The following is a 21881-nucleotide window of genomic DNA, read 5'->3' on the forward strand; positions in this document are numbered from 1 at the left end:
CGAGATTTGCCCATATAGAAATAATTATTTTTTATTACATTCTTTTCTTATTCCCGCACTCCTAATTAAGTTTATTATCGGTATTTAAGGCGGATCATAAAATTTTTTTTTCTTTCCCCCAATAGAATATTGTAAATTGTGAACAATATACAAAAGGTATCGCGTATATATATGCATCTGATAATCTCGTAGGCGTAGGTATGACTTGTATATTGATACGAAATAAAATAGAAGAATGAACCTGTAACCCCTTTTTGCTTATAATACGAATGACGTGTGAATAGGTTTTAAAATCTTTTTTTTTTTTTTAATGAATCTATATATGATCGAAAGAATGTGTATAACTATACATTTGCATACCTACACACATGACAATGTGTATACAAATTTACGATCAATATCGATCGCTATTTCTAAACTGTGCTTTATAGTGTGTATATGTATATATACTTTCTAAAGATTCTTTAGCTCCCACCAATAGCCCCTACTGTACCATCATCATCATCATCATTTCCTTCTACAATCTACATGCTTGATTACTCTCTGAAAACTGCATTCTCATTCTTCTATATATATGTAACTCAATACAGTTACAGTTGATTCGCATGCTAAATCGTTTACAATTTTCCCTTTTTTTCTGTAATATTCATTTCCTTATACATGCTATACACGCATGTTTTCTCTATGGTTCTATAGTTTACAGATGTAGAGTGTTATAGTTTTTTCTCATATTTGCTTTTCTACATATCATGTAGAAATGTTTATATATAAAAATTAAATTGCAATATGTAGTATAGAGGAATAGGTTAAGTAGAATGAGAATATAAAGCGAGATAAAAGTCGGAAGATCAGGTTTGAAACAGAATACATTTCACATATATATATGAAATATTACATATTATACAAAATTATTTTTACCTAAACCGAACTTTCATTTGATAGAATTATTATTATTATTGTCCAAACAAACATTCTATAGAAAGTTTTCGATGCACAAATTTTGAAATTAATCAATAAGAAATTATCAAGAAAATTATAATTTTTCCAAAAATGCAATGCTCACATTTTGGCAATATTGGATCAGTTCAGAAATTTCGCCTCACATATGATAAATAAATATTGAACTTAAAATAAATGAAAAAAAAATGTTAAATAAAAATCTTTAAATGTAAAGTATTCATTTTCTAGGTTGTTATAGAATCAGAAAAAATGTAAACGACAAACATCTACTCTACTAGAGTGCAGTCTCGTTGCACTGAGTGTATAAGCGATTCTATCTCGCAGATGTTTGCTTCAAGTAAATTATTACCAACTAACATTTTGCGGTCGTTTTAGAATTCGCATCGTTTTACCTTATACTAGGTTTATTACAAACAGTTACAAGGCATATTTTAATTTATTTTTCACACTTAAAATATGACAGGTGAAGCGAATTTTATGAAGTGCGATGGATATAAAGCGAGACTATTTATATATAAGCCCTCGAGTGGTTTTATATATACTTTAATATACATGATACCTGTTATCGCAAACCTGACGTTCAGTAGCTATCAACTATCAGATATACATATACCCTCAAGCAATGATCCATCCCAATCGATCTCGTCATGAATCGCTTCATGGATCGCTGCTTAATAACCCATTCTACACAAAACTCATATATACATTGCATTTATATACCATATTACTATAGATTTTATTGGCATACGCACAAATAGGTTCTAAAAATCAATTGTTAGAATATTTTCATTAGATATATAATTTTCATTTTGTCGAATTTTTCTTTGTTCGAATTATTATTTTGCAGAATTTTCATTAAAACCGATTGTCAACATTACAGAGTTTTAATGAACCGAAAATTCACTTTACAGAATTTTTATTTGTTCAAATTTTCATTTGTCAGAATTTTTATTTACTAAAATTTTCATTTAACATAATAAAGTACTGTAGAATCCTGTGAAGTTATAAGGTATTAAAATAAGCTGCAAAGCTTATTATTTTAATCCGCAATTTTGCTTATTTTAATACCAAAATGGATTAAAATAATCAGCGTTGCAGCTTATTTTAATGCCTTTTAATTTTCTGTGTAACTATTTATTAATTATTATTGTTAATATGATATTTTTCTCATACACCGAAGGGGTTAAATGAAAATTCTAACAATTGATTTTTAGAACTTATATTCATGAGTCCCCTTTTATTTTCAGCTGTACGCGGAATTCTAAAAACACAACAATGAAATTGTAATTGTTCATTAGAAAGTTAGTTGATTATCTTTCGCCTCTATAATGTGTATAATTATGTTTAAATATGGAAATTCAATCTATTAGAATACGGAAACTGAAATTTATTAAAATTTTTTTATTTCGTACATATAAATCTTGATATAAAATTAATAAATTCTAAATATAATTATAAATTACACTGTATTGTGTATTATTACAACAATTTATATAATACATATATACTTTAAAAAAAGAATAGAAATTAATACCTATGTTTTTAATAAAAATTAAATTAAAATAATATTTTTAATGACAAATTTTATAATAAAAATTATACAGATATATATATGCACTGTAAAAAGAAAGTCTTATTTTAAATTTTAAGACAGAAAAGGTGTCTTATTTTAAGAGGCAACATTTTTAAGATAGCCGTTGCTGAATCTAAGCAATGGATTTACATGAAATTTGAATTTAAATACATTATGTACTGCTGAATTTAAAACTGATCATTTTCATCCAGAATTAAAAAATAACTGCTTTTAAAATGTATGAAATTAATATCATTATTACTTATGTAGATTAATAAGAAATCTTATTATTTCTATCACTTGTATGTGCTTTCTACTCGCAATATATTCTCATCCCCTACGCAAAACTTTCCAGTGTATATAGTATTTTTTTCCTTTTTTTCGAGAAAATATTAATATAGAAATTTTGAAATTAGAAAGTAATCATTTTTTCACGACAAATTTTTTTTGCATAGTTAGAAATATATATTTGGAATATTTATAATATTTGTTTTTGGGAGAGTCACGCATACATTTATATCCCCGACAACTTAATAAATTCACATATATATATATATATATATACGGATCTAATTAAAAGTGTCTATATTTATATATAAGAAAGTGCAGCCGCGTGTCATAAAATCTTAGATCTGGAATCTTGAAAAAAAAATTCTATGTCAGTTTCATAATATTGATGTTAAAAAAAATTCATGGCAAACTTGCACACACGAGAAAGTAGTTTTGCAATTCGCAAATATATATATATTTTATTTTAATATGAGTGGGCGGAAGCGACTCAATAATAATTACTTTCTCTGACCAGCATGTTTATTTTCATAACTGTTTTTAGAAACACTTGCCAGTTTCACCTAATTAATTAAAATATGAGTTTATTAATGACAGGAAAAATCGAGTTTCTAGGTTAAATGTAAATTACTATTCTGGTATTTGTATAATGTTTAATTTATCAAATTTCGAACCGATGTTTGCCAAGTTCAACACGGAGAAAAATGGGATTGTTGTGCAAATAATTTTTGGATTGTTGTCAGTAGATTTATTGATATTACAATTCGAAATGTTCATATTACATTTCGGATTGTTGTCAATACAAATGTATGTTGTTTTAACAACAATACGAATATTTTGTCGTCAGTTTTGTTCATTTTGCAATGCCGTACAGTTACAGAAGCAAACTCTCTGTCGATTGCTGATGGAACAATCCGGATTTGTTCAGCTGACAGGTTTATTGTTCCATGTCACGTGGTCATCTTGAATTCTCGCAAACTGGCGTGCAAATCGCGTCGTTTGCTTCTGGCACATGTGCCACTTTTGCTTTTAATATTAGTTTTTTTAATGACAAAGTGATGTTAAATAATGAATCCGATTAAAGTGAGAAATATATTGCAAGTGTAGTGAATGGATGAAGAGACAATTTCATCGTCTATCGGTAAGTTATACTCGGTTACTATTGAACATAACCTCACCTTAAAAAATACAAAATGTATATTAAATATTATTTAACAACAAATTTCAACTCAAAATAATTTTTTGGTTTCAAGTCAAAGAATTTGATTCAGAAGCTGCATGTTCCACAGATTTTAATGAAAATGAAACTGGTGATATGACTTACAGAAATCTGCTATCGATTATTTTAGAAGGCGAAGAAACTGAACAAATTGTATTAGACGGATCAAAACTTTGTTAATAAAACAAATTGTATTGACGATTTAACAATTTAGTTTTGTTATATCAACTGTTCCATAACAATTTTCTTTGTTCATTAAACAATTCTGTTTGTTCACCAAACAATCCGCATAGTTTTAATAACAATTTTTATTTTAACAATTTTTTTTTGTCCTAAAAACAAATAGGACTGCTGGTTCTATATTGACAATCCGGAATTGTTGTGTGGACTTAATTTTTAGTAACCACAACAAATTCTTTTCTCTCCGTGAGCAAAAAATTATAGATTACGGTTTGAAATTTTAAAGTGAAAATACCCGCAAAGACGTTCAACTCGTTATGCAAACTTATGATATTTAGGTCTTCATTACATCCAAAATATTCAATAAAAACTGATTTTAGTTTTATAAAAACAAAAAAAATCTATAATTCATTTGCTTCTAAGGTCTTTTTCTTCAGATCGCGTCACATGTTGAATACAAATTTTAAACAAAAGGAAACAAAATTTTAATAATATTTTAATAAATAAAAATTTTAAAAAATAACATGGTTATTAAAATATTATTAAAGGTATTTAAAAATAACTTATTAGGGCTATTAAAAAAAAAAGTTCCATGGAATCCATAAAGCGAAAGCTCTTGAACTGATTAAATTACTTTCCTCTTCTGAACCCTTTAATCAAAAATTTTCGATGGCAAAATTATAATTGTAGACCGGTCATCGATGTCCGTTTATGACTTGTAATTTCGTCGCTTCGAACCTCTAATCTGTCAATGTACGAAGAACCTGTCAGAATGAACATGAAAGGGACAGCGGGAGGGACCAATATAATTCGAAACATATTCTGGCTCGAATCTTTCTTCCTAAGGGCATCATTTCAGGGGAGTAGTTTCACTTTTCGAATATCTTTGGAGAGAGTTCTTGCGTTCTCGTGAATGTGCGCCCAAATAATAATTGCAAATCCGCATTTTCCAATTATTGAGATGGAACTATTGTTTTTAATACACACATATAATATATATATATTGTTTTTCCTCACGTCGAAATTACTTCAATGCTTTCCAATTTTTGTTATTTAATGAAAAACTAATTAATTCGCGCAAAATGCAACCAAGCGTGAGTGTGTACTTTTTTTCTCTTTAAATCCAATATATAAACAATACATTTACATACCTCAAGGAGGTAATTAGAATTCAAGATGCAGATAGGAAACGATTCCCTTCGCACGTGCACTGATATCTGAGCGTAATGTATTACGCGATTCTTAATTAGAGACACGATCTTGTGGGAAAAACATTTTACTTTTACTTATTTGGTTATACGATACATTATTGGTATTAAAGGTGGGCTTCTTAATTTATTTTTTTTCCCCCTCGTTAATTAGGTGTTTTTTTTCATACACCCAGGGAAAATATATATTTGTCTCAGAGGATAAAAGTTGCACTTGGATAAAAATTACAAAATATTTACTATAAGAAACTATTGTTAAATTTTAGATTATGTTAAATACCTAAATCGTTTCCTATTGTAAAAATAATGTAATTTTCATTCAAATGCAATTTTTACACTTTTACTGAAACACTTTTAAAAATTCAAATTGTTATTTTATTTCAACATTTGAAAATATCGAGTTGGGCTAACTTTTGTTTCCGATTGTTTGTCCAATATATTGAGAGTATATAAACTCTTCTATATATATATATACACACATATAAATATAATAATTTTTTACGTAATTACTTTTATAATGTCTTTTCCTCGTCCCATTAAATCTTTTCACAATTCTCGATAAATTTACAAATGTCCCAAATAAATCACTTCCGCCGTTGCAATCAATCCATCAAGCCATATCGAAAAGAACGTCTATATATATATCTATGAACGATCTTCCGGAGGTTTTCTACTTTGTGTATCGTGGTTTAACGACCCACGATTTTATTACACAATTTATATAAAAGAGAGGTAGCAACGCGTGTGAAATAGAATTTTTCTTTGCGCTTCACAAATTCTACTCTTTCATCTTACACCAATTATTTATTAGCGTAGTTCTATTAGTATAAGAAAACATTATTTTTTTCACTTTCATTTATGCTCATTATAACATTGAGTTGAAATTATAAATTTTATAACTATTTCTTTTTAGTTGATTCTTATTTTATTGTACATAAAACTTGTATAAAGTATCTTTATCGCGTCTTAATAATCAACAATTTGTATGCAAAAGGACTTTTGAAACATTTTCAGACTCGAATGATTTGAAAATGCGGTTTTATATATCTACTGGCAATATTGACGTAAATTGACAAAGTGAGTGTGACGATATATATTCGAATCCCGCGTTGGATATTTATCATTTGATTTATAGTAAGCGATATATATGAACTTAAATATATATATATATATATATTTCACGATATCAAGATATTTTTAAACCTTGATTTGAATTGCGATCGGTTTTAAAGAAAAAAAAAAAGATATAAATATACACTGACGGCAAATATTGGTGTGGTCAGTGTGTAATCAACATTTATGACATTTTATTACGCGTTTTTACTTCTTAATATGATACTTAAAAAAACTTCAAATGCGCGGTTTCTTAAAATATAAAATATTCTTTTTAATTAAAAAAAATTTACAAAATTTCCTTCCTACACCCAGAGAAAAATATTATTTATTTAACCTAAAATAAATAATAATAATGATAATGATAAACCGTATTATAAATCCGCTGGTACGCCAAAACATTTAAACCGGACACAGTAAAATGTTCATGTGCTTCCGTTTAATTCGCGCCTGCGTGCTGCAGAATGGCTTGCCATTATTTATTAACATTAAAAATATTATTTATTTCTTAAATATAAATATATTTGTAGTAAATAAAAAATTTATTTGCATTAAATAAAAAACATTTATTTAATTCAAATAAACGACCTTAAATAATCCATTTTATTTAAAATAAATAAAAATCTAGTTGGCGCTGAGACAAATATGCTTTTTTTATTTAAATCAAGTAAATTTTATTTAATTAAAATAACAGATTTCTATGGGTGTAAAACTTTTCAAAATCAGTAATCGTTTATTAATATAAAATGGATAAAAAATGAATATTTTAGATAAAATTATATATAAAATTATATATAAATTAAGAATAGGGGAGAGTAAGTTCGTCCAAAAAAAGTATAGTGTAAAAAAACTACTTCATTATATTGTTTAAGTATATGAAAATTTTTTTATAGTAAAATGAAAATATTCATGAATAAGAGAAAAAATTATTTTTAATTATTTATTAATAAAAATATTGAATAAATAATAATTAAAGTGTCAGGAAAAAAATTCAAAATTATTTAATATTTTAGTTAATGACAAACTGATTATACCATAAAACTTTATAGAAATCTTTGTTACCTTTATCCTTAAAAATAGTGTGACTTTATATTAAATTTTGATAAAATTATTAACAAAAACGAACTTACCCATATCTTTCCCCTAAAAATTTTTGTTTTAAACAATAACATTATTATTAAACTGTCATTAATTGAAATTGATTGTACTTAAAATCAATTCAAAATTTTTAAATAATTTTCCAATTTACATAAAATACATAAAAATTGATAATCAAAGATAATATTAATTATACCCCCAAAAAGTACTATTTACTTGATATTAATTAATTAATTAAAAACGATAAAATACTTTTAAATAAATTTTTTTTTATAAACGTCACAAGCTTGATAGCTTAATAAAAAAAGGAATAATTAAAATTTTTACAAATACCGAGTATTGTTAAACGGTTCTAAATAATATATATATAATATATAGGTATAATCGTATAATTAATCTCGCGATTGAGTTGTATAAATTTATTTGATTATGAAATATGAATTCTGGTTTTACAACTTTTGAAGGACAAAAAAATTGCATTGCAAAGAATTCAAGTGCAAATCTTTAAGAAACAGACGTAAATTTGCGAAAGAAAAAAGAAACAATAATCAACTATATAGTTTTTAATGAGTTTGAATAAAGTCCTGTCAGGGTGGTCGACCGAGTAAATAAACTCGATAGAGGTGAGCCAAGTAAAACCTGGCAAACCAGTCTATACTCATATTGCCATTGTAGCACAACAAACCAATCCTATTGCATTCCTTTAGAAAATGAATTATAATCATTTCAGTAAATATTAAAAAAATATTCAATATATATGTTATTGTAAAATATATCATATTTTGTCACGAACTCCTAAGATTAATCTCGTGATATATATTAGATCAAATTGATTTCATTCAAGCATTTATTTAAAATAAAAGAAATCAAGTTTCAGCTTCAATAAAAAAAAAACTAAAAAATTTATTCTTCAATTTAGAATATAATTTTATTTTAAGAGTGGAATGTATACTTAATTTTAAAATAAATTGTAGTAAAATATTTTTAAATAATATGTCAACTCTCTAAGTCTAAATTTGTGAAAAATTTCACTAAATTTGAAGTATATAGTAACCAATGCTTTTGAATTAGTAAAAGTTAACTAATTCATAATAAGAAAAAATTTTACTAAAGAATTATTAAAATTTAAATAATTAAAAAGAAAAAAATCGAGTCATAGTACCTAATTTAATAATTAAATTTTTTTTTCTAATTCACTCAGAAAAAAATTGTTTGAATGAAATAAATTTTGGTTGAACCAACCAAATAAATGTGTTGCTTACAATTAATCAAACTTTTGAGTGAATCAATAAAAAGTTTATTTGGTTCAATCAAATTCTTTCTTCTTTCGAAAAATTTATTAAAAGAATTAAAAAAAAAAAATTATTTAGATCAAATAAATATTTATTTGTATAAAACAAATTTTTTTTTTTGAAATAACCAAAAAATTGTGTAAATACAAAAATAAAAATCATCAAATTCTATCTAAAATTCATTCGACATTCAATCTTATGTAAACATGCAGTTTTGGTTGAAAGTGAGTTGAAATTAAAATTTATTTTTACAGTGCAGATTTAGAAAGAATTATTTTTATTTAATTATTTTTAATTTTAGAATAAATTTTCATAAATGTATTTTCTGAGTTTATATGAATACTTCTTCGGTAAATTATGAAATACTTTTATTTATATCAATAAATTTTTCGCACTATATATATATATATATATATTATTCTTTTCAATCGAGAATGGCTTTTGTGGAGATGTATATAAAAGAAAAGAAAAATGACAATACATTTTCTGGCAGGATTTCAAAAAAAGAAAAAAAAAAGAATACGTCTCTAAAATTATTTATTATCTCGTTTGGAGATTCGTGAATAGTAGGTTATCGCGATATTGGATCTTGAAGTAGACCGCTATACATGTTATATGGATCATTCCTTTCCTTGTGTGAATAATTTATCGTGTTACTTCGTGACCTGTACAGCGCCCATGAGCACTAAAATTCGCAAAGTTATTTTTAGTATTCAGTTTATTCTTTCACCTATTTTCTAAAAGTGACTTTATCGAGTTTGTATATATATACAAATTTAAAACGAAACTCAAAATTTTAGGAGGGGGGGGGGGGGGGCAAGAAAAAATTTCTAGAACAACTAAACATGTATGTGGGCCGCTTATATGTTTGATAAACAAAAATTTTAATTTATTACGACAGAATTAGATGTGTTTATTATTTAAACACTAAGACAATGTATAAAAAATAGTTTTTTTTTTTAATCTTGAAGGAATTTTGAAAACACTATATAGGGAAACAAATTGTGGACTTTTTTTTTGTCCCTTAAAAATGTAATTTATTTGTACAATTTATATTCTAAAGAAACAAATCAAATCGTAAGAAATATATTTCTAGGGTCATAAATTTATATAGTAATTGAAGAATTTTATAATATTGTATATGAAAGATGATTTGTATTGAAAATTATGTAAATTTCAAAAATGTGAAAACCGTGCATTATTAATGTTATACAAACTGCAATTTGAAAATGATTACACTACAATGTACCATAGTCTAGAATAAACAGCTTATAATTAAAATTCCTTGAGGTTAAGATTGCATTAGATTTATGGTATATATAAGATTCTTGAATTACAAATTATTTCTTGTATCACAAAGTTTCTTTAGCGCAGTAAAAAAGCAGAAAAAAAACCTAACAAGAATATTCTCTTTTATTAGTATTCAATTTAAGGTAAAATTCATTATGTATTGTATATTAAACTCAACATAAAATTGTTTAAAAAACGGATCGTTAGTCATTTTTTGTTTTCAGTTTGCCGAAAATTTAAATAACGGAATATTTTTCTTTTCAAATTTTAAACTTTTACCTTAATTAAAATGTGTAATTTGACTAATTAAAAACCATAAATATTGTTTGCTTACCTCATAAATAATTTTTTTTTTTAGTAAAAATAAAAAATGAGAATTTTTATTTCCCAGCTGTTATGAAAAAAACTTGTACACTCGTTTAAAGTTACTATGTATACTAAATAAAAATATCTCAATATATATATTGATAATTATTCAAACAGTATAGTTAAAACAATTTTTCTGCTAGTTTTTAAAGATAAGATTTTTAATTGAATTCAAAAAGGAATTCGACATTGAAAAATTAGAGCTCAATTTTATTTGATGTCACGTGTTTGTGTATAACATCTGTGCCAATGATAACTTCTTTTTAGTCGACAAATCTTTTGATAATTGACTTTCTGACTGAAACTATTTTACATAACAAGTTACTTTTTATGATAAGTTAATTATTATCTCTATATGATGAATAAATCTATACAAGTATAATGAAAGTTTACATATTTTAAATGAATATATAAAAATTTTTGCCACAGGAAGAATTTGGGTCAAATTATATTTATAATTAGAAATTTTATTTATATTTTAAGAATATGGAAAAATAATATTTCTAAAAAAATAAAAATGTCAAAGTGTATTTACCAAATTTATTTTGCCCATCTTCTCAACAATGGTATCCATGTTGGAGAGTTGAAATGGAAACTTTTTTTTTTTTTTTTTTTTTTTTAAGAATATTATCAACACTTTTTTTTTATGTGCTTCGCGAACACAGTTAACAGGTGGGCCACGTGATTCCTGTCAATGTTTACCGGTAGACTGCCAAATTATAAGGTGAACACTCGATTCGTTTTTTTTAACAGGCAGAAACGTTCACCCGAATTTCTCCGGCGAGATCGAACGATGCCGGGTAAATAAAAAAAAAAAAAAATAAAAAAAGAAAGAAAGAAAAAACGTTTCGCGAGACGAAAGTTGCAGGTGATTGTTAAAGGAATGAAAAAAAAAAATTAGCACACCAAAGGGGACAATTTTTTAGAGATCATTTAAACTCACACAGAAAACAATTTTCACAAACTTTTTGAAAAACAGGAAATTTTTTGTTGTTGTTTAAACTTTAAATAAAGTGAACATTATTTTTCATTCACAATTTTTGTACTTTCTCCGCCATTCGTAAAATCCACTGTATAATTTGTTTTCTTTATTGTTCATTGATTGATTTCGATGGAGGGGAATTTTGGTATTTTCATTTTTTTTTTTTTTTTTCGTTAGCGATGAAAATTTGTTTTGTTATCTCTTCGCGCTAAGTCCCCGGTTATAGAATGTATATTGTATAAAGAGGCGCCCGACCGCGGAACCTCCTTGGCCGCGATTGTAGATTGAACTGCCAGGTGAAAACACAACACTTCTCAACCTGTACACAGGTGCACCTCTGAGAGCGACTCCCGACTGGCCTCTTGCGTATATAGAAGGGGGGCCTACTTGGACTTTAAAAAGTGTTCTCTAACTTTGATTTTTAGACTTATCAGCACGAGATTATAATGTATAAATTTCTTCCAACTCTGTGTGTATATATATATATATTTTTATCAATTATATCTTTAAGGAAGAATATTCTATAATTATACATTATTTATCTTCTTTTTTAAACAATTTCATTAGACAAATTAATTTTTAAATAAATTTCTATATAGTGAATAAAAATAAAAAGACACCCTTAGAATTTTTTCAAAATTAAGAACTGATAATTGATGGGAAAATCAGATTAAATTATTTATGTGTCATTAATGTATAAAATTTTTTGTTGAAAAACTTTTATTTCTTAAAATAATTGCTTTTTTTATTTTATTTTAACGTTGAAATTTTTAGATTTTCACATTTCTATTTAACAGTAAATGTGACTTTTTTTTTTTAAATTAGAAACATAAAAAGTAATAAGTAAGTCAATATAACATTTTAACAGACATCTTTTTTATGGTGGGAAATAAATTTTTTTGGCTTTTAAAATCTAATTTTATGAGGTCTTAAAAAATCAAGAAAAATTATAATTTATATTTATTTGACATTTTTATAACTAATTTTGTTGTATAAGAATAACTTATTGATGAAAAATTCGAAAAATTTAGATGCACTAAGAAATTTTTTTTTTGTTTATTCAAGGAAAGCTTTTTTTATTTATTTCTTTATGTTGTATTAAAAAGCATTGCAGAATTAATTCATACTACGTAAGATTAAAATAATCTATTTTTTGGATAAATTTTTTTTCTCTATTTAGTGAAAATAAACATTTGATCTTTAATTTAAAGAAATTTTTTTTTATTTAAAGAATTAACTTTCCTCTGCGAGTGTGAGACTCGTTTCATTAAAGCTAAATTATTCTAATTAGTAAAATAATGTTTCTTTATATCTTATTGACAATGAAATGAATGGAGTAATTAATTATTCAAAGAAAAATATTAATATTCTAGAAAGGAATAATTTGGAGAAAATTAATTAATTGCGATATTTTTATTTAAAAAAATTTACTTGACAAATTTGGAATTTTAAACTTCAATATAAACAATTGAAGGGTAGAATGACAAAAGGGGTCAAGCGCCAATTCACTGTTTTTACAGGAAGTAAAAAAAACATTTTTAAAAATTTTGCAGGTCATTTAAAAAAAAACTGAGAAAACCGTTTCGATATATTAGTATGTTTTAATAAATAAACAACAATTTGTTGAAATAAACCTACATATTAACGATAAAATTAAAAAAAACTGTGGTTCCTTGAGGTTATATCAACTGCGCACATTTTCTTTAAACATTAATTATAAAAAAAATATACAGTTTAAAGAAAAACTGGAAAATTAGTTTCTTTCTATGGAATCAACGAAATGAATAGAAAAAAAAATTCCTTTAAAAAATTGTTTGTTTTCAAGAAAATTACGAATTAATTGCTTGCTTTGGAATTGAGCAATACTTTCATCTTTAAATTCAATTGTTCACTTAGTATAACCATAAAAATGTTTAAAAATTAATAACAAAATGATTTTAAAATTGTTTAAAATTGAAAATACATTATTATTATTATTAATTTTATTAATTAAAATATTATTAAAATAAAATTAAAATAAAATATTAAAATAAAACCTAAAAAAATAATATTTTTTTTTATTTTGATAATATTATTGACTCACCACTTTCTTTTGTTTTTCAATCAGGTTGCAATAAAGTAAATTTGAGGCTATTTTATTAATTTAATTTTTATTAAAAACTGATTTAAATACGCAATAAAAAAGGAAATCCTTCTACAGAAATGTGTAAATGAATTTTCTTGATTTTTTTATGCAAAAACCTCATTTTCGATAAATTGGCGCTTGACCCCTTTTGTCATTCTACCCTTCAATTATTGTAGTAAAATTGTAGTTATAGTAAAAGTTAATGGTATAGTAATTTTTTAAAATAAATATTTCTAAAATTAATTTTTTCATAAAAAATTTGTATTTCTTTTCTAAAAATGGTAAAAGAAAATTCAATTTTATAATTATAATTATTTTATATTATAATTTCTTGCAAAATTTGTCATTTTATATATAAATGTTTTAAATATCTCAAATTAATAAAAATTTGCCTATATCAGATTTCACAAAATTGATACTTAAATATTTAATATCACAATTATATAGTATAGACAACTTAGATATCTATAAAAAAATTGAGATAATTATGCAAGAAACATATTTACAAAGGTGTGAATTTAATTTTCGTAATAAACTTTTAATTGCAAAACATAAATGTCTTACATAGGTTTCTCAAATGTTATATAGAAATCTTGAATCATTAGATTATAGTTTATTAATTACACTATAATAAAACTACAAAACTTTAATTGTTTTTTGTAAACATATATATATTTTTCAAAAATAGACACGCGAAATCTTTTGTTTTTTTTTTTTTATAAATGTCATATTTACATTATTTGGTATTTTTTTTATTTTTTACTCATATATATAAATGACTACCTTTCATTCAGTAGAGAAATTTTGCTCTCTCTAAAAAAAAGGAAAAAAAAACCTAATAACCATTTATAAAATATGTTATAATATATTGTATTTTGCAATTGCTTAAAATTTTAATCGTTTTCAATTATTTAGACCATTCTAAATGAAAGAAATAATTAAATGTTTTCACAATTTCTTTAACCTGCGACTTTGTTTTTAATGTTTAAAGTATTTTTATTGCTTTCTGCCAACTTTCCCACAATTCGTATATATATGTATGTGTGTATTTTTATTTTATTCTGATTATTAAGATATTTGAGGAAAAAGTGCTGTAAGAAATTTTCTTAATGAACACTCATTCGTGTATATGTAAAAGTATATAGATGTAAAGTGGGTTTCATTTTTTTTATGAGTTACTTCTCCAGATGCATTATTATTTTTGGAAAAAGTATATAAGTAAATAAAAATGTTTCAATATATGTCTTTTATTACTTGCGGAAGCAAAAATGTTTTTTTTTTTTTTTTTTTTTCCTAAGAAAGCCAATTATTAAAGTGTAATAGTTAAATTGCGGACATTTTGAATATTATGGTCCCTATGGACGCGTTTTTTTTTCTCTTTAACATCCTTACTTCATAGAAACGCAATATCCATAAACCAGAAATTATCTCAAGTAATTTGTGATTTATGTATTGTTTTCCTTATTACACCACAACTCGTGAAAAGAAACTTTTTCCCTCACCTTTTAATGTCCCATTAAGCGGTTATAACAAATTAATAATTAAATAATTTTTTTTTAAATAACATAATTAAAATTATTTTTATTAGAGAGAGAATACAAATTTTGACAGTCGATTTATTTTTCTCTATAGTATTTTTTTTCCTGTTTATCATTTTCTATAAAAAAAAAAAAAAAATTGTTTTAACAGCTTTTTTTTGTCTTAATTTTGCTCGATTATTATAGTTATAATTCATTATTCCCTAGGCGATGATATACCTATGCACACATACACACACTTGAGAAATTGAGAAGCTCGTAAACCAATCGTTTACGATTTAAGTAGCTAAGAAGGAAACGGAAACGACTATATGATGTGTAATGATACTACTCTTGAAACTCTTCATAGTCTCTTATATATATATATATATAGTATCCGAAGAAGAAACCTAACCAAAATAGAGATTACGCGCTTCAACTGAAATATCATCAGAAACTCTCATATCGTTTATTTCGTTTCTAGTTCAGGGTTATACCCGCAACTTCAATCTCTATGTGTATATTTTTGCTAAAAAAAAAAAAAATCCGTGGTTTAAAGACCAACGATCGCAGCTCAGTATGAAAAAAAAAATGACACAGGGAGTACGAATATAGAAGACGCGTAACGGCGTAAGGGATCGTCCTTGTTTGTTGAAAGTCTTTGCGGCTCAGCCTTGCATCTTCCCATGGAATGTGTCTCTTCACGAGAGTGGTTGACCAGGTTTTTCAGGAAAAAGAAAAAGGAAGTTGAGGGGCTAAATGGAGGGAAGGGGGGAGGGGGAGGGTGAAAGAATAAATTGTCCGTAGAAGACATTTTTTAAATCTCTGACTTGTCCGCGACTTTATTGCTGTCTTTTAGGACCATCGTCGACCTTGAGAGTCGGGAGCACACGTTTCTTTTCTCTCTCCTTTGTGTACTCTAGCACCTATATACATAAACGAATGTATAGAATTTCAGCCAATGAAATGATGATCTCCTTTATAGAACGAACCCACGCATCCTGAAAAGGAAACTACCCGCGCGACAACTAACGAGTATTATACATTTATATAAAAATGAGAGAAAAAAAATTGTATGATTAGGACAGATATATAAAAACAGATCATACTGAATCATTTTTATCATCACGCATTAAGAAAAATATTTCGTTTCAGCAATCAAAATTTGGTTAGGGCAAAAAAAAAAAAAATTTTTTTTAGTATTTAAGCAACCAAACTATTTGGTTGAATATATTTTGTTGGTATAACGAAAATGTTTGGTTAACTTAATCAAATTTTTTTATTAGAACAATTAAAGCTTTATAATTGAAGACCACACCGAAGTTTCTAGCACTTTTGGTTAAAGAAAAAAAAAATATTGAAAATCCCCAAAAACTTATTTTTAGGGGTCTTTACCCCCACTTTTCACAAAATTCTGACGTGCAAACAATTTGTGTGTGCAAAAACTTTCTGCAAACATGCTAAGCAAAATTGTCGAAAAGTTTCAAGAACAATTTGTAGAAAAATTGGGCTGAAAATTTTTGGAAATTTTAAAATACAAGTAAAAGTAAAATAAATATTTAATAGTTTTATGGAAAATTATTTTGTCAATTTCTTTTGAATTTAAATAATTAAATCACAGAATAGAAAAGGAGAAATAACGAAACAATTGTTTGAAAGAAAATTTTTTTAATTTATTCTCAGTGACTTTATACATTTGAAAATATTTGTTATGGAACATTTTTAAAATTGAGTACAATTTATTAGCCCCGATGTTAGTGGGTTAAAAACATTAAAATTCGAGATAAGGTAAGTAAAAATATTTGTAAATTTTTTAATTAAATACAAAATATAACTATTAAATATTTATTTTACTTTTACTTGCATTTTAAAATTTCTAAAAATTTTCAGCGCAATTTTGCTACAAATTGTTCTTGAAACTTTTCGACAATTTTGCTTAGCATGTTTGCAGAAAGTTTATGCTGCAAACTTGCCAAGGGAGGACATTTCAATATTTGCCACAAGCTTGCTGCAAACTTACCTTACAAACTTTCAAACCTTGCACTGCAAACTTGCTGCAAGTTTCCGTGCTATTTGGGCAATATCAAAAATAAATAAAATCACATTTTTTGGGTTCCTTACTCAGTGATATATGACTGATTTTCAGTGAAAATTTCAGCGGTTAAAGAGAAAAAAAATCTTGACAACCTCCAAAAACACGTTTTATTGGATTTTCAAAATCAAACAATATTGTAAATCAAATTTTGTAATAGAATAACTTTACTGCATTCAGAAAAATGTACTTAAGGAAAAAATAACTCCCATCAGGCCCATATATTTGAATTTCTGCACGGAATGTAGGAAAAGTAAAAATATATAATAATTAAAATCCAGATTATACTTGGTATATAATCCATTTTTCTTCGTGTATATATATATATATATGCGCGTCTAATTTGTTATTTTGGAATAATATATTTTCAAATTTATAATATTTAAATTAGAACTAAACTTTCCCTCTAATTCAATTAAGCCATCAGAAAGTAGTTTGATTCTTTTTAAATCTTGTAAATCTTTCTGAATTCTTATTTGTATATGCCGCTCATCTTGAATTCATCTCGAAATTCTTGCGCTAATTTTATACATGTGAAGATATATATATATATATATATATATATATATATATATATATATATATATATATATATATATATATATGTATATGCCTCAACGCTTAATTATTTAACTCGTCACTTTTTCTTTTTCGTTGGTGAACAAATTTTTTAATCAATTTTATAAAACCTCTTTTTCGGCTTCACGTATATAATATGTGACCATTTTTCTTTTCTTTTTTTTTGAAACGAGTGCATAAGTGATTTTTAAATACGTTCAATCTTGTATAAAAAAGAACTTACGGATGGTCCACTTTCTTGACACTAAAAAATTAGTTTTCTTAAAAGTGTATCTAAATCATTATACTGTATAGGTTTCCGCTAATGATTATAAATTTCTGAGAAACGAAATTTTTGCCAAATTGGAACAGAATTCATTGGAGAAAAAAAAAATTTCACAAAGTGAGACATTCTTCTTTTATTTGCGAATCTTAATTTATTATCACATATAGTCGTAAAAAAAAGTGTAGTCGCGTCTTCAAATGTGTGAAAAGTTGAGATATTAGATAACGTTCAAAAACTTTCTATGCAAAAGTATTGTATTTTTTTTTCTCTTTAAATATTTTAAATGGCTTAAAAAAATTCTACTAACTTACTGTAGAATCTGGAGTTTTTTTTTTTTACTATACATAATAGAATAACTGTGTATAAAAAAGAATGATATAGAATTTTCTTTTGAATAGGGTGCAACAATTTTCTTCATCATCGAGTATTGTTCCAGTTGATTCCACAAATTCCTTACATGTCATACGTACCCTACAAACCGAGATAATAAACAAATACTGCATCATACATATACACTTCGTAAAAGTATATGATTCCCGTAGTCGGAATGTTCTCACTAATGTTTAGCAGTTACAACATTACGGTCCACGAATAAGGAAATCGTAAACTCGAAAAAAAAACAACTAAAATCCTCGCAATAAAGTTCCCACCATAGTTAGTCTGGAGTCCTCCTTCTTTTATAATTTGTACTCTTTGTCTTGACCTTAACGGATGCAACAAATATTCTGAACGTGAGGCAATACATAATATTTTAAAATACATATCTTTATAAAAAAAAAAAAAAAAAAAAAATGGTGTTAAATAGGTTATTATTAAGGTGCACAAGATATCATCGCGTTGAGAGATTTTGACCCTAAATGAGATACGATTACCGCGTGCCTTAGGTAGTTATTACTCCTCGCCTTTTGAAGCATAACACAGTGTGTCCCGTTCTTGGTATTGTAACCAAGTGTTTATAATGAAGCTCCATTTGCGTTCTCTAACGCCAGGCTAATGGCCATTTTGGTATTCCACGGGTTCTTTAAATGAGAGCCGTTTAGAGAAACCGTTTGACGTGTGCGCGGCTCTCTGCGCGGCTTCCTTCTTCCTTTACGCCAAACTATAGTCGTCCTCCTAACCTGACCTCTTCTTGCACCTGCTGCAGATAATATGTTAGATTGTCGGAAAAAGATGGGATGTGAATAATGTACGGTATCTTCAACATATATCGTTTGCTTATTTATATGTATGCATGAATAGGTTTGTAATAGATAGCTCTCTTGGACTTTGAAAGATTGTATTATATATTCGTTTTCTCGAGAAAATAAATCTTACATATTGTATATATATATATATATATATATATATATATAAATATATTCATAGATTTTAATTTCTGAACTACTAATGAGATCAGACTCTAAATTACCTATAGCAATATTTATTGCTATATATTTACTTTATTTACATTTACACTGAAAGACCAAATTTTGTGGTTGCAATAAAATCGTTCAGTTGAGCAATGGTTGTAAGAACAATATTTTGTTTGGCACAACAAAATAGATTATTTTTGTGTACACACTAATTCAAAAGTATCAAATTGAAACCAAAAAAAATATCAAACTGATATAAAAATTTGGATCAATTTGCACCTTAAAAAAAAAGTAATCTTCATTCTAGAGGATTCCTCTAAATGTAATGCATATTTTCCTCTTAATTTTGGTATCAAAAGTAATAATCCTAATTTAGAAGGATTTTCCTCTCGAAAAAATCCTCTTAAAGGAAGAATAATATTTTAATATTTTGACAAGTTGAAAATAACCGTAATACACACACCGAAAAAACGGTATTCTAGTTTTAAGATTATTATTTTCTTAAAAAATATTCTTAAAATATTCTAGTTTTAAGAATGTTATATTCTTAATAATATTCTTAAGCAGATTCTAACTTTAAGAATATTTTCTAGGTACTAAATCTTCTTCTTCTTAAAACAAGAATATGCGCTAGAATTGACGTGCTGCTAGCTTGTTCGCGTCGCCATTGACTAACGAGTCGTCGTACGCGTCGGGGTGTTTTTTTTTTTGACAATCATAGTGAAAAATGGAAGAAGTTATCGCCTGGCTGCGGAAAAACTCGCTAGATGAGTTAATCTTTAATAATTTAATAATAAAGTTTAAAAATTTATAAAAAAAATATTATTGCGTTTCTTAATCTTATCTACGTAATTTAAGTTTTTGTGATCCCAAATTGAAAAAAATGTTCGACAATTGGTTAACATTGTCTTTAAGTATTAAAATTGTGTTCTTTTTTGAAAACTTTAATAAAAGTAATATTTTTAAAATAAAAATGCTATACTTCTTCTTTATTTGAAATTATGTATATTTTGGTTTAAAATTAAGTATTTACTATTCTTAAATTAAGTTTATAGTATTCTTAAAACTGCTAAAAGTATATTTCTTGATACAAGAAGAAAATATACTTATTTTAAGATTGGAAAAGTGATTCTAAGAAAATAGTCTTAATATAAGAAGATTCTATTCTTAATTTAAGAATATATTCGTGGCGCCTATTTAAGTCTCGCATATTCTTAAAATAAGTTAAAAATTCTTAAAATTAGAATATCGTTTTTTCGGTGGCAGGTATTGAATAAATTATTAGTACTTTATTATCAATACATAACCATGGTTATGTATTGATAATAAAGTACAGTTTTGACATATTGAATTAAATGTTGATATCAAAACCTCAACAAAAAAAATTCCTAGTGTTATTAATGTAAAGAGAACCAATAGTTTTTTTAAATTTGAATAATATAATAAATATTCAATAAGATTTAATTATTTACATTCAAAAAAGGTAAATTATAATAGATTCCTGGAATAAAGAATGAAATATTGGTTTTTAATTAAACATTTCTGAAAAAAATTTCTTGTTTTTTGATAAGCTGAAATACATCGTCGATGGAGGGCAGAAACACGCCAATTCAGGCGAATGTTGAGAAACATGACAATCTAAAAAATATTAGGGAAACCTGCCATTCCAGTGAAGATTTCAAAAACATGCCATCTCAAATGTCAAATTTTTGTTGATTGTTTTAGGTTGGTAACACTTTCTTGAGAATGTTATATTATAGTTAACAAAATTTTATTCTTGAAATCAATATTAAAAATTAAAAAAAAGTATAATTATTAATAATAAAATTTATTAAAGGTTCTACCGACTTAACCATCAATATTCAACAAAATATTAATTATTTTGACTCATCAATTTTTCGTTTACAGTGTTACTAACCTAAAACAATCAACAAAAATTTGATATTTGAGATGGCATGTTTTTGAAATCTTCACTGGAATGGCAGGTTTCCCTAATATTTTTTAGATTGTCATGTTTCTTAACATTCGCCTGAATTGGCGTGTTTCTGCCCGCAATCGAAGACATTAGATTTAATTACAATAATAATAATAATAATAAATGCTATAGCCAGTTGCAAATATCAAAGAAGTTCGACGCAAATATTTAAGAAAATTAGTAAGAAATGAAGATTCATCGAGAGGTTATATTTTCTGTATTTATACCTCCATTCAATATATCCACCCAGATTTAAATCATTTAGTAAATCTTCGAGTCTCTTTTCCATTTTGATCTTTCGATTTATAACACAACACTATTATGACAAAATACGAAAATTGACAGTTTCGAAAAACAAATGCCCAAATGTCAAACAGGAAAAAAATGTAATCGATATCATGTATTTA

At 25.9% G+C, this 21881-nt stretch overlaps 1 protein-coding gene across 3 annotated transcripts in view; it reads right to left on the reverse strand.

Annotated features, from left to right (window-relative positions):
- The window catches only part of LOC127287031 (disheveled-associated activator of morphogenesis 1), a 115519-nt gene that overhangs the window by 39321 nt on the left and 54317 nt on the right, over positions 1-21881 (reverse strand). The window contains exon 1 of one of the 3 annotated variants that reach the window (XM_051313734.1): positions 11123-11929. The exons of the other annotated variants lie outside the window; for them this stretch is intronic. Within the exon in view, the coding sequence (XP_051169691.1) occupies positions 11123-11161 (39 nt within the window). The 5' untranslated portion in view covers positions 11162-11929. Of the gene's footprint in view, positions 1-11122; positions 11930-21881 lie in introns of those variants that run through there. 3 annotated transcript variants of the gene reach the window in all.

This window comes from Leptopilina boulardi, unplaced genomic scaffold (genome assembly GCF_019393585.1).
Source record: "Leptopilina boulardi isolate dan_hultmark-lab unplaced genomic scaffold, ZJU_Lbou_2.1 LbouV2_367, whole genome shotgun sequence".
In the NCBI taxonomy this organism is placed as follows: Eukaryota; Metazoa; Arthropoda; class Insecta; order Hymenoptera; family Figitidae; genus Leptopilina; species Leptopilina boulardi.